General features: G+C 35.5%; 1 protein-coding gene across 1 annotated transcript; it reads left to right on the forward strand.

The window, feature by feature from the left end:
- The first annotated feature begins 9212 nt into the window (after window positions 1-9212).
- LOC135209348 (early endosome antigen 1-like) lies at window positions 9213-11510 on the forward strand. Its single transcript, XM_064242047.1, has one exon. The coding sequence runs from the start codon at window positions 9213-9215 to the stop codon at window positions 11508-11510; it is 2298 nt and encodes a 765-aa protein (XP_064098117.1).
- Window positions 11511-14715: the final 3205 nt, after the last annotated feature.

Below are 14715 nucleotides of genomic sequence, written 5' to 3' on the forward strand. Positions count from 1 at the left end.
AGACTTAGCCATTAGGCATTTTTCTTGTCCTTATGTAAAAGTGGATCAAACGAATGATGCAGTTCTCAATATGGAAATAAAATTTGATGTTGGTGAACAGAACATTGGCAGAAGTAGCGTCCTTATTGAGCTTCCATCGAGTTAGGCATTCGAAAACATAGTAGAGAAATAATGCCATGCCAATGAGAGGAGGTGGAGATCAGCGATAATGAGAATGTTTGAATAACGAACCTCTGCTCGCTGATGAACTTATGTGTCAGTGAGGGAAGCTCTATTTGAGATGTATGTTAGCACTGTTGTTGATGAAAAGAGTCTCTTGTTGCTTAAAATGTTATCGGTGAATAAATTCGAAGCGTCTTATGGGACGAGGTTAAACCATGATTTTTGGAATGGAATATAAGAGTTTTTGGCCAAAGGCCAAGCACTAGGACCTATGAGGTCACTCAGCGCTGGAGCGGAAACTGAGAGTAAGTAGGTTTGAGAGGTGGAACAGGAGGAAAACCTCAAAGCAGTTGCGGTTTGAAAGCATTGTTAGGAAAGGGTGGATGGCAAGATGGAGGGAAAATATGAATATTGGTACAATAAAAGGAAGGAAAGGGGTTGCAGCTAGGGGCCGAAGGGACGTTGTAAAGAACCTTTGAGTAATACCTACAGTGCACCCCATGATGTGCACTGATGGCACTGAACCCCTATGGCGTTTAGAAAGTTATGGGTAAAATGGGTGTATGTGGACTAGGGCGTTGTTGTGATAATAATAACTGGCCTGATTAGAGGAAGCCAAATGAGATTGGGGTTGAGAATGATTCTTTGTGTACTACCCACTACGATGTAGAATAAACTCTTCCACATTCTACATATTTTGTAAGAGAAATACTTCATTATAACGTAAACATAAGCTACAGAAAGATAAAAGAAAAAAATCATTTGTATCCTATTAGTAACAGCTGATATAATAGAAATGCGGCTTTTGACGTTGTTGTTGTTGTTTAAGATTAAGCTGGCTTTATGCCAGCACGGGCTCTTGCTCAAGAGCAGCCCCTAGAGGCTTTTGACACCGTTAATATTCAACAAAGAATTTTCGGTAAATTTGTATCCAATGTCAACTTCTTATATCATTCATCTAGCATTGAAAGGATATTACTGAGCAGTAATAGCTTACTGAATCTGTTAAGTAGCTGTGAGTATATACATCAAGATGTGAAAAAACTAAATAGTGAATAGAAACTGAGCAAATAGAATTCTAAAATCACAAACGAATTTTTCCTTACAATTTATCAGGGTAATTTAGGTGAACTCGATACGTCTTTGAATATTAGTTTGGTATCATTTGCAGGTAATCGGGCCGTAACGATTTCTTTATTGTTTTACTTTTTTTTTTTTTTTTTTTTTTTTTTTTTTTTTTTTTTTTTTGAAAACGTGTGGTTTCCTCATATCCAGCTTTTCCCAAGTTTTTTTTTTTTTTTTTTTTTTTTTAATACCAGTCTTGAAATTGCATCGCAGTGGAGCGCTGTAGTGTCATATGACACGCTACTGCAGTGTCAATGACACCCAATAAAATGAGGTCATTGGCCAGAAGACTGTCAAATCTTCTGTATTTTGGAAAATTTTCATATTTTTGTTGCATTTTCGATTCCAATTATATATATATATATATATATATATATATATATATATATATATATATATATATATATATCTATATCTATGTCTATATCTTATATATGATAATATTATATAATATATCTATCTATATATATATATAGTATATATAATATATATATATATATAATATATATGATATATAAATATATATATATACATATATATATAGAATATATATATATATATTTATCTATATCTATATAGATAATATATATATATATCTATATATATATTATATATATATATATTAATATATAATATATGATATATAATATTAGATAATAAGATAACATATTTATATATATTATATATATTATATTATATATATATATAGATCTATATATATATATATATATAGATATTATTCTATATTTAGATGGATATATAGAAGATAGTATATATATATATATATATATACTATATATATATAGATAATATATATATACATATATATATTAAATATATAAAATATATATACTTATATATATATATATATATATACTATATATATATATATATAATAGAGTATAATATATATATATATAGTATATATTAATATAAATATATAATATATATATATATAGAATATATATTATATCTATATATATATAGTATATATATATTATATATATATATATATACTATATATATATAGATATCTATATATACCTATATATATAGATAAATTATATATTATATATATATATATATATAATATATATTATTATATATATATATATATGACGACTTAGTTTGGAGTAATTGTTCAAGGAAAACAATCGACAAGATCCTCTCATTCTAAGCATCGTTGAATATCAAGTGTTCTATCACTGAATTCCCTAACCAACGCTCATACATTATTCCCTAATTCGTCAGTTGCCATTCTCTGTGGGCTTTGTGTGCAGACGTCTTTTTCATTTTTGCTGTTTATTTATTTTTTGGTCTATTTATTGTGTTTGTATTCAAGTGGTCGTTTGGTTTCTTTCCATTGGTGGTTTATTTGTGAAACTTAATTTTAGTAGCTCTCGTTATTTCTCTTAGTGTGTTAACAAATTTGGGTTGGATTGTGTCCCTCATGTGTTTGGGTTTAAATTTGACTCACACACATATATTACATATATATATGTGTGTGTGTGTGTGTGTGTGCGTTTAAATCATGTGATTTTTAACCAAAATAAATGTTTTCATTTAGGTCAGCGCGTTAATAATAACATTGAGCGTTTAATCAAGGTTTAAGGTGGTATGCCACGGTCAGTTCTCTCCAGCGTGTTGAGGTATTTCCTCCCAAACTTCGTACACAACATGACCGGCAATTACTTGACGACCTCGCGTCGCAAATAGTCGAAATTTGCGACGGTCTATAAGCTATCAGCGACCTGCGCGCGTCTCATCGCTGTAACGAACCCATAAGGTAATTTCGATTGTACACAAATAATAACATTTATACCATCTATCTGACGCAACGTTTGAAGGCAAGATATGAAATAAATCGGGAACACGTTCCCATGTGACAGCTCCATTAGAGTATATGCATATACATTTTATTTTAAACGGGTTATTATGATAAAAAAAACAAGATAGCTGGAAGAATTTCGCTTTCATGAATAGTATTTAAGTAAACAGATGAAATATGATATGTTGTGGATAATCTGCTTTGCAAAATGTAAGATCGCGAGTAATTAAAAAACCATTTTTGTTTATAAAGCTGTTGAAGAGACAGTTTTCATATCGAGTTAATTAGGCTGAATTAGAGCTGTCAAAACCTGCCTGCAAAGCCGTTGAGAAGGTCGTTCTGAAATTTATGTGGATACCTGGCTGTTAAGTTCTGAGTAAATTTACGTAGAAATCTGTACCAATGTAGTAACAAGCTTCAAAACGCAATTCTGCTGGTAATTGTTTTTTTTAGATCGTAAGGAAAATTATTATTATTATTATTATTATTATTATTATTATTATTATTATTATTATTATTATTATTATTATTATTATTATTATTATTATTATTATTATTATTATTATTATTATTATTATTATTAATTTTTGTTGGTATATCATAATACTCCAATTCGACTGGGTGGTATTTATAGCAGTACGAAATATAAGAATAATTGTTTACAATCTTAAACTTTGTGTAGGTTATGATCAGGAAATGGGATGAAGCAGACTGAAGTCAGATACTCATCGATACGTCACGACCAAAAAGAGAAGGTTCTGGTGACAGAAGTTCACTCTCGACGTGGTTCGGAAGTCATGTAAAGCCGTTGGTCCCATTGCTGAATAACCACTGGTTCCATGCAACGTAAAAAAACACCATAGAAACAAAAAAAAAACGGGAGACGATGTTAAAACAGCGTTTTACATCTTTCTCGACGATAATTTTTCAAACTCCCATAGAACCAGGGGTTTAAATCCACCTATTTTAAGCTCAGATTCAGTTAAAAATAAAGTGAAAACCGATTACTTATTAGGACTGAGTTTCGATAATATTAAAATAATCCCAATGATAACAATAAATCTCTTCACGCATCATAATACTAAAAATACGAACGAATTAAAAGCCATTATCATCCGTATATCCGCGAATGTGAACGAGGAATTGGAAAATGATATTTGGCGGGAGGAAGGCAAATAATCAGATTTAGGGCGGGTACAGCGCACTGCTTATATGTATATATATCTCTCTCTCCTTCATATTTAACGGAAGTCAAAATCTATTCCACGTAACATGGAACGAATTTGTGAATATCAACATCAGCGCGATGCGTTTCTCGTCGCTATTTTCGACGCCGGTACTAAAAAAGGGTTCAGAAAGGTCTACTGCCAAAACACGGAATATAAACCCACTGACAGAGCTCATGTTAACATAAATTAAATCAACATCTGACTGAATGCTGTTCTGTGTATATATTTGTGCTTTTGCGAAGTAATGGGGTTTGGGGTGGAGTGGGGTGGGAGGGGGGGTGATACAGTTGTGATTTAAAGAGGAGAAATGTCACGCGAATTACAAGGAATGCCATACAGTTCAATGAAAACGAAAGAAAGTAGAGAGATCCAGGGTAGACTATAGAGAATATATAAGTATAATTATGTGTGCATAAACATATATATATATATATACATATATATATATATATATATTATATATATATATATATATACGTATATATATATATATATATGATATATATATATATATATAGATAGATATATATATAATATAGTATATATATATAATATTATATACATTATATATATATATATCTATATATACTATCATATATATATATATATATATACATATATATATATATATATATATATATATATTTATTATATATATATATATATATATAATCAGAAGAAAACGGACGAAAACCACACCTCACTAGGTTGTCTTTTTTATTGTTTTGCCGACGTTTCGTAATTATTTACAGAATTACATCTTCTGGGCTGCACATAAGAAAAGATAAAAACATAAAAAAGTTAAAAGTATAGTCTAAAAGTTCATTTAAAATACATTTGAGTAAAAATGAAATAGATAGAAATAAAAACACAACCAACCTAGAGGTGAGACAGCAAGGAAAATAGGAAAATAGCCCTGAGTGGGAGACCTGGTTTATGAATTGTTGGAAGGCCATATAAAGTACCGTAAGAAGAACCTGTGGAATATAGTTCTTGTTATGTAGTTTCATCAATGATATTATCCTTTCTCAAAGACCTAAGGAAACGGTTAATTTTGTCTCGTATTTTAAAGATATTAAGATAGTCGGGAGTGCCAATCATTTCGAATTTGTTCCTGTCGTTTAAGATACTATCTTAATATCTTTAAAATATAAGACAAAATTAACCGTTTCCTTAGGTTCTTCTTAAGGTACTTTATATGGCCTTCCAAAAATTCATAAACCAGGTCTCCCACTCAGGGCTATTTTAGCGTCTTTTAATACACCAAATTATAAACTAGCCAAATTTCTCGTTCCTATACTTGAACCATTAACAAAGAACAGTTACTCGCTCAATAATTCCCTCCAGTTTAATGAGTTTATTTTATTACAGGATTCAGACTTATTCATGACCAGCCTTGACATCGAATCTCTGTTTACGAATATTCCAGTTGGTGAGACCATTGAACTGATTCTTGACAAGCTATTTCCCGATCCTGAGTCCACTTTTAGTCATTTTAACCGCACGCTTTTTAAAACCCTTCTTGAACTGGCAGTGCTGGACACTGCTTTTGTTTTTAACGGTAAACTTCTTAAACAAGTAGATGGCATGGCCATGGGTTCCCCCTTGGATCTACGTTCGCTAATATCTTTATGTGCTCCCTGGAGGAGCGTATGCTCGACGATTGCCCTCAAAGAATTCATCCTCTCTTTTATTCTAGGTATATTGATGATACGTTTGTTCTCTTCAAGGGTGAATACGAGGCTGACCTGTTCCTCGACTACGTAAATACACTTCACCCGAACATGAAATTTACTATAGAAAAAGAGGAGAACAACTGTCTGTCATTCCTGGACGTTCAAGTATATAGACAAGACAACTCTTTTAACACCACGATTTTTAGAAAGAAAACTTTTACAGGACTCGGATCTAATTTTTATAGTTGTTGTTATTTTAATTTTAAGGTTAATTCCATTTTTACCCTCCTTAATAGAGCACTACTCCTCTCATCTAACTGGAATGCCTTTCACAATGAGATTCTATTTCTCGTTAATTTCTTTCAAGGTAACTGTTTCCCACCTAGGTTAGTATATAGAAAATTGAATAAATTACTAAATAGACATTTCTCTAGAAAACCTGACGTTCCAACTGTGCCAAAAATGAGTTTCTATGCAACCTTTCCATATATCCATGACCTACCCCTTTCAAAAAAAGATTCACACAAATTATTCATGACCATTTTCCAGCCATATCAGTCAAATTAATTCCTAAAAATCCTCTTAATATAGGCTCCTTGTTTAAGATAAAAGATCAGCTGTGTCCTATATGTCTTCTGGTGTCGTCTATAAATATACTTGCCCTAAATGTATTTCAGGGATTTACGCGGGATCCACCAGTCGATTCACATCGGGGAATCAGTTTCTGCACAGGGAGCAGAATCTCAAACCCAGAGCACTCCAATATCAGGAATCATGCAAAACAATACAAAACCTACATTGACAACAAAGATTTCAGTGTAATCGGTCATACTACCAAACCACAAGAGTTTACAATCCTTGAGTCGTTGTTTATAAAACAACTCGTACCATCGTTGAACACCCATACATCTGCGAGTCAATTGTATTTAGCATAAGTTCGTACTGTGGTGGTTTCCTTCCATTTAGTTCCTTGCTGTCTCACCTCTTGTTTGGTTGTGTTTTTATTTTGATCTCTTTCATTTTTACTCTAATGTATTTTAAATGAACTTTTAGACTATACTTTTAACTTTTTTATGTTTTTATCTTTTCTTATGTGCAGCCCAGAAGATGTAATTCTGTAAATAATTACGAAACGTCGGCAAAATAATAAAAAAAGACAACCTAGTGATGTGTGGTTTTCGTCCGTCTTCCTCTGATTATGTCGCTTGGAGTAGTTCCCTGTGCCCTGTAACACTATACTATATATATATATATATATATATATATATATATATATATATATATATATATATGTGTGTGTGTGTGTGTGTGTGTGTGTGTGTGTGTGTGTGTATGCATGCATGACTCTGAAACGCATTGAGCAATGCCAACCAAATTAGGTATACTTATTAATTACTATCTAGAAATGAGCACTAGGGTGGTAGGACATCACTAGCACCAAATTAAGGGCGCCAAAGAGGGGGTGGGGGTGGGAAGGGAAGGGCCCCCCTGAAACAGGGTAGGTTCTGCCTGTGTGACTTTGTAACTAAATCAACATGGCCGCAAATTTATGCCTGATTTTTTTAGGACGGAAAGCTAAGGGTCGAACTTGAAAAAATTTTTTTGCAACCAAATAATTCCTTCACCGTTGTGTTCTGTTAGGTCCCCTTACTATTATTATAATAATAATAAATAATAATAATAATAATAATAATAATAATAATAATAATAATAATAATAATAATAATAATAATAATAATAATAATAATAATAATAATAATAATAATAATAATAATAATAATAATAAAACGTAGGTCCCCTAGCACAATATTTAGGCGTCAAAACCTCCTGAAATGGTGAATTTTTTATTTTACATTTTCACGTTATACTCCTAAACTATGCATTTTATCGAAAATATTGTTATATATGATATTAAAGTAGGTTAAATTACCTTTCTGTTGATATATAATGATGTATACTTTGTGGTATCATTATAGCATCTAAGAACTGGACGAACCAGGAAAAAAAATTGTAAACAGATAATTCCTTCACCAATTTGTTCTGATAGAAAAAAAGCTAATGTTTGGGGCCGGTAGCAAAATTTCTAAAAGATAAAGACCTTCGAAATTAAAGTAGATTAAATTACCTTTCTAGTGATATATAATGATGTATACTTTGTGGTATTGGTATAGAACCTTTGATTCGAAAAAGGTTGATGTTAAAACCCCGAAGATGCATTTTTTAACGATTTTTTTCTTTCAATCTTTTTAATAGGCATTTTCTAAAATCATCTTCGCTGCACTATTAATATATAAAACGATTTCTATAAATTGTCTGTATAATGGTGTATAGTAATTTATATTTTACTCAATTTGTGAAGGTAGTACTGCCAAGTTTTGAAAATGTTCCCAATGATATTCTATAAGTGAGCTGCTTTCACGTTGGATATATAAGATAAATCAACAAGTATGTGTGTGTATGTTTATGCGCTTACATGCAAGTATTTCGGGGAAAGCACTGAGCTATACAATAGAGACGAAGCTCGTGTATATATATTGCATAGAGTCGATAATTGTAATGATTAAATTTCAGTGTGTTATGCATCACCGAAGAGAAACACATCGATTCTAAGCGTAACAAATTTTACCACCTATATATATATACATATATATATATATATATATATATATATATATATATATATATATATATATATATAATATATATATATATATACACATATATATATATATATATATATATATCTATATATATATATATATATATATATGTATATATATATATATATATATATATATATATATATATATATATGATATATATATATATATATATATATATATATATATATATATATATATAGTATATATATATATATATATCTGCATGCATATGTGTGTGTGTGTGTGCGTGCAAGTATGTCCGAGAAAGCCCTTGATTCTGAGGGCGGAAATTCGGTCTTCAGGTTCCATGACGAGAAATGAGTCTCCAGCGATTCCCTTCATATATATATATATGTATATGCGTGCGTTTGTGCGGGTGTTCAAATGCAAGTACGTCTGGGACATGTCTGGACATTCCTCTGGAGACGGAATCCCCAGCTGGAGTCCCGTCTTCAGAGTCCATGAAGCTCGAGGCATTTTTAGAAAGTAGGTAATGAGTGAGGTGCCGTCATCTACATACATTATCAAAATGTTCTCCTCAAAGCTAAAAGCAGTTTGCCTACAAGCATTGATGATCATCGTAGTTTTACTGGAAGCTCTGTTCTCAGGGCTAAATTACCGTGCTCGTGTTCATAGCGGTCTTCTGGACCAGCTTATTCGCTGCGAGCAGAATGGATCGCCTGTTGAAGTCCTACAGTGGATTACGTCGTTCTCCCCCTTGCTTGGAACACTTTGGAAATCCACACAGGATCGACAACAGTGCGAACAAATTCCCCAAAACCTGGAAACGAAAATCGAAAATGTTCATTCAAGACTTGGAATTTTCGGATTTATGAAAAATCTTCACAACAGTTTATTTACTGATTCATGGAAGTTTGCTGGCTTGTGTTTGACGTTAGGAGGAATCTTGTTTATGAAGACTTGGCTGTCACGAAAGGAAGAGGAAATGAACTCAATAGAGGAAGATGCTGACTTGGTAGGAGAGTGGTGGTCGACAGACAGCTCTCTCGATGACGCTTGTGTCACAGAGGAGGAGGAAGAGGAGGAGGGCCAGGATTTGGCTGAAGATCCAAGTGACCCCAAAAACAAGAAGAAATTGGAAGAAATTGAAACCTTATTTGAGCTAGAAAAAGCAGTTTTCGAAGAAAAGAAGCACGAAATGGAAAACGAGATTGGCCGCCTCTCCGATGAGATGGAAGTAATCCGGAAAGATAGAGAGGCAGAGATGGAAAGCTGGACTAAAAACATGAATGATCTAGAGCAGACAAACACCAAGCAAAAAGAAGAGATTACCCGACTCACTAATGTGATTGAAGACGTTAAGAAAAATAGAGAGGCAGTGATTAGACGGTCGACCAAAACTATCAATGACCTTACGCAAAGAAACCAGCAATTGAAAGCAGAGGCTGCCCTCGCCCTCGATGACTATGAAGCCCTCCAGAAAGAGAGGGAGGAAGAGAAAGAAAGGGCGAATACAGCAATTACTGACCTCCAGAAGATGAATGACCAGCTGCAGAGGGAAATCAGCAGTAATGAGGAAATGAAGAAATCAATCCTCATGTTGGAAGAGGAATTGACAAGGGCCAAGGAAGTAATCCGAGTCCAGATAGAAAAGGAAACTCACCTTGTCAGAGAGAATGAAGACTTGGAGAGAAGTATTGCCGAGCAAAATCAAATTATTGAAGACATATCAGAAGAAAGGAAAAGACTGAAGAGTGAATTAGTGGCGGCCAACATCAATAGTGAGCTAAAGGGATTAAAAGATAAGGTAATTTTACTTGAGACTGAATTAGCAAGCGCCATGGAAGAGAATGGCGCCTTAAAGGAAGAGGTATCTCGTCTAACTGAGATGAAGAAGCTTCAACCTCAAAAACAAGTCAGACTTGTTCATCATCATGAAGAAACGTTAAAAGACAGTGTAGACGAAAAGACGAATAGAAACAGCGGAATAATGACTGAACCAGAGTCAACAGGAGAAAAAGAAGTTTTAGACAAGATTAAGGAAGTAGTACTTGAAGATCAGGCCAAAAGTCAGGGCTCAAAAGAACCAGCAAAAATAACAGTTTTAAAACAAAGCCCAGTTAACTTAAGAAGAGAGGTAATTGTCTGCCAAGGTCGACCTGTGGATAGGACAGTTAGAAAAGGATGGTCGACTAATGAAGCCAGCTCAGAGAAAGAAGAGAATGTCTGCAACAAACTACCTGAAAACAGGATAGTGAGAGGCCTCAGAAACTCAGGCCTTGGAAAGATGCTTACAAGTTCGAAAGCATTGCCTGAGAAGAATCATGCAGACCAAAAGATTGCAAATGTTAAGGAGAAAGAGACTTGCGCTAAAAATGTGGATGACAGCCAAAGGCCTGAAAAAGAACGTTCTCCAAAGAGAGAGAAAACTCAGCGCAAGCTAATCACGTTTGACCTGGAACCCGATGAGCCCAACGTGGAAAGGAAGGTTTTCTCACACCTTGGAAAACTCAGAGTTGGGCTCAATCTCTCAAGTCAGGACAGTAGATTACAGCAAAGAAAGCCATGCCAGCGTGACCATGACGGCAACTATTTAATATTCAAGGGCAAAAAAGTTCCATTGACTTGTGTAAAAGATATGGAAGGATATCTGACAGTTGAACTGGACATCCCGAGGAAATTCCACAGGGCCATCAACGGAATCCAGGGAAGAACCGTGATAGAGATCACTGAAAAGAGTGGTGGGCCCTTAATAGAGATGCCCTCAAGGTCTGAGGTATCAGATCTCATTACCATCAGTGGTACTATCACGCAGGTTCATCAAGCAGCTGGTCATATTGAAAAGCTGATCAACAAACTCTACTGATCAGCTGATCCATTCAACTTATAATACATGGCCCCATTTAAATCATAGGCAGCCTCTAGTAAGGTTAGTTAATGCCTTCATCATCGAAACTACTCACCTTTTGTTGCTGGCATGAGTCTGCTTAAGCAGTTCTGCATTGTTTTGCCATCTTACTTGTGAGTATACCAGTTTCGACCCATAGGCAACCTCTACCTTTAGGTAAGTTAATGTCCATTATTCGAAACTTGGATTTTCGGCTCATTTTTGTTGTGGGCATTGAGTCTGCTTAAGCAGTTCGGCATTGTTTTGCCAGCTTACTTGTGAGGTTATTACAGTTTCGGCCATAGGCCCCAACCTCTACCTAGTAAGTATTGCCTCCTTATCGAAAACTGGATTTCTGCTCACCTTTTGTTGCTGGCATGAGTCTGCTTAAACAGTTCTGCATTGTTTTGCCAGCTTACTTGTGAGTATACCAGTTTCGAGCCATAGGCAACCTCTACCTTAGTAAGTTAATGCCTCCATTATCGAAACTGGATTTCTGCTCACCTTTTGTTGCTGGCATGAGCCTGCTTAAGCAGTTCGGCATTGTTTTGCCAGCTTACTTGTGAGTATACCAGTTTCGAGCCATAGGCAACCTCTACCTTAGTAAGTTAATGCCTCCCTCATCGAAACTGGATTTCTGCTCACCTTTTGTTGCTGGCATGAATCTGCTTAAGCAGTTCGGCATTGTTTTGCCAGCTTACTTGTGAGTATACCAGTTTCGAGCCATAGGCTACCTCTACCTTAGTAAGTTAATGCCTCCATTATCGAAACTGGATTTCTGCTCGCCTTTTGTTGCTGGCATGAATCTGCTTAAGCAGTTCGGCGTTGTTTTGCCAGCTTACTTGTGAGTATACCAGTTTCGAGCCATAGGCAACACCTACCTAAGTAAGTTAATCCCTCCCTCATCGAAACTGGATTTCTGCTCACTATTTGTTGCTGTCATGAGTCTGCTTAAGCAGTTCGGCATTGTTTTGCCAGCTTACTTGTGAGTATACCAGTTTCGAGCCATAGGCAACCTCTACCTTGGTAAGTTAATGCCTCCATTATCGAAACTGGATTTCTGCTCACCTTTTGTTGCTGGCATGAGCCTGCTTAAGCAGTTCGGCAATGTTTTGCCAGATTAGTTGTGAATATACCAGTTTCGAGCCATAGGCAACCTCTACCTTAGTAAGTTAATGCCTCCATTATCGAATCTGCATTTCTGCTCACCTTTTGCTGCTGGCCTGCTTTAAGGCAGTTACCGGCAATGTTTTGCCAGATTAGTTCTGTGAACCGATAACCAGTTTCGAAGCCATAGGCCAAAACCTCTACCTTAGTCGTTAAATGCTCCCTCATCGAAACCTGGATTTCTGCTCACCTTTTGTTGCTGGGCATGGAGTCTGCTTAAGCAGTTACGGCATTGTTTTTGGCCAATCTTACTTTTGGTGGAGTATACCCAGTTTCGAGGGCCATAGGCAACATCTACCTTAGTAAGTTAATGCCTCCATTATCGAATCTGCATTTCTGCTCACATTTTGCTGCTGGCATGAGTCTGCTTAAGCAGTTCGGCAATGTTTTGCCAGATTTGTTGTGAATATACCAGTTTCGAGCCATAGGCAACCTCTACCTTAGTAAGTTAATGCCTCCATTATCGAATCTGCATTTCTGCTCACCTTTTGCTGCTGGCATGAGTCTGCTTAAGCAGTTCGGCAATGTTTTGCCAGATTAGTTGTGAATATACCAGTTTCAAGACATAGGCAACCTCTACCTTTGTAAGTTAATGCTTCCCTTATCGAAACATGGGGATTTCTTTGCTCACCTTTTGTTGCTGTTTTCATAGTTTTGCTTAAGCAGTGCGGCAATGTTTTTGCCCATATTATAGTTGTGCACTACCGCAGTTTCGAGCCATAGGCAACCTCTACCTTAATAAGTTAATGCCTCCATTATTGAACTGAATTTCTGCTCACCTTTTGTTGCTGGCATGAGTCTGCTTAAAGCAGTTCGCTGTTTTGCCAGCTTACTTGTGGTGCGTATAAACCAGTTTTTATTCGAGCCATAGTGTCAACATCTACCTTAGTAGTTAATGCCTCCATTATCGGAATCTGCAATTCCTGCTCACATTTTGCTGCTCGGCATACCGTTCTGCTTAGCAGTTCGGTCCGCAATGGTTTTGCCAAGTTACATTTGTTGGTGAATATCCAGTTTCCGAGCCATTAGTCAACTCTAGCTTAAAGTAAGTTGAATGCCTCCATTATCGGAATTCTTTTTGCATTTCTGCTCAACCTTTTGCTTCTGGCATGGAGTCTGCTTAAGCAGTTCGCGGCAATGTTGTTGCCAGATTGTTATTAAGAATATACCATGGTTTCAGGGACATTCTGGCACCCCTTTTCTACCTTTGTAAGTAACCTTTCCTATATCGAAACTTGGATTTCTTGGCTTCACCTTTGGTGCTGGCATTAGTTTGGCTTAAGCCAGTTTTCGCAATGTTTTGCCTATTAATTTCTGAAACCTAGCCCAGTTTCGACCCATTAGCACCTCTAACCTTTAAGTTAACTGCCTCCATTAATTGGTAACTCTGAAAATTTCTGGCTCACCTTTTGTGCCTGGCATGAGTCTGCCTTTTAAGCATTCGGCCTTGGCGTTTTGCCAGCTTACTTGTGAGTATAGCAGTTTCGAGCCATAGGCAACCCTTCTACCTTAGGTTAAAGTTAACTTGCCTTTTCCATTATTCGAAACCTAACTGGATTTCTTGCTCACTTTTGGTTGGCTGCATGAGTCTGTTAAGCCAGTTCGCATGTTTTTGCCCCCAGCCTTACTTTGAGGGTGTAACCAAGTTTCGAAAGCCATAGTCGAACCTCTTACCTTAGTTAAAGTTAATGCCCTCCCATATCGATTCGAAACTGGCATTTCATGCCTCTCCTTTTGTTCTGGCAATGAGTCTTGCTTTAAGCAGTTCGGAATTGTTTTGGCCTAGCTTACTCTTTGCGTATACCAGGTTTCCCAGCCATAGGCAACCTTCTACCTTAGTAAGTTAATGCCCTTCCCTCAATTGCACTTTGGATTTCTGGCTCACCTTATGTTTTGCCGTGGCATGGTCGCTTAAGCATTTCGGCATTGTTTTGCCAGCTTACTTGTGAATATACCAGTTTCGAGCCATAGGCAACCTCTACCTTAGTAAGTTAATGCCTTCATTATTGAATCTGGA

This window comes from Macrobrachium nipponense, chromosome 37, assembly GCF_015104395.2.
Source record: "Macrobrachium nipponense isolate FS-2020 chromosome 37, ASM1510439v2, whole genome shotgun sequence".
In the NCBI taxonomy this organism is placed as follows: domain Eukaryota; kingdom Metazoa; phylum Arthropoda; class Malacostraca; order Decapoda; family Palaemonidae; genus Macrobrachium; species Macrobrachium nipponense.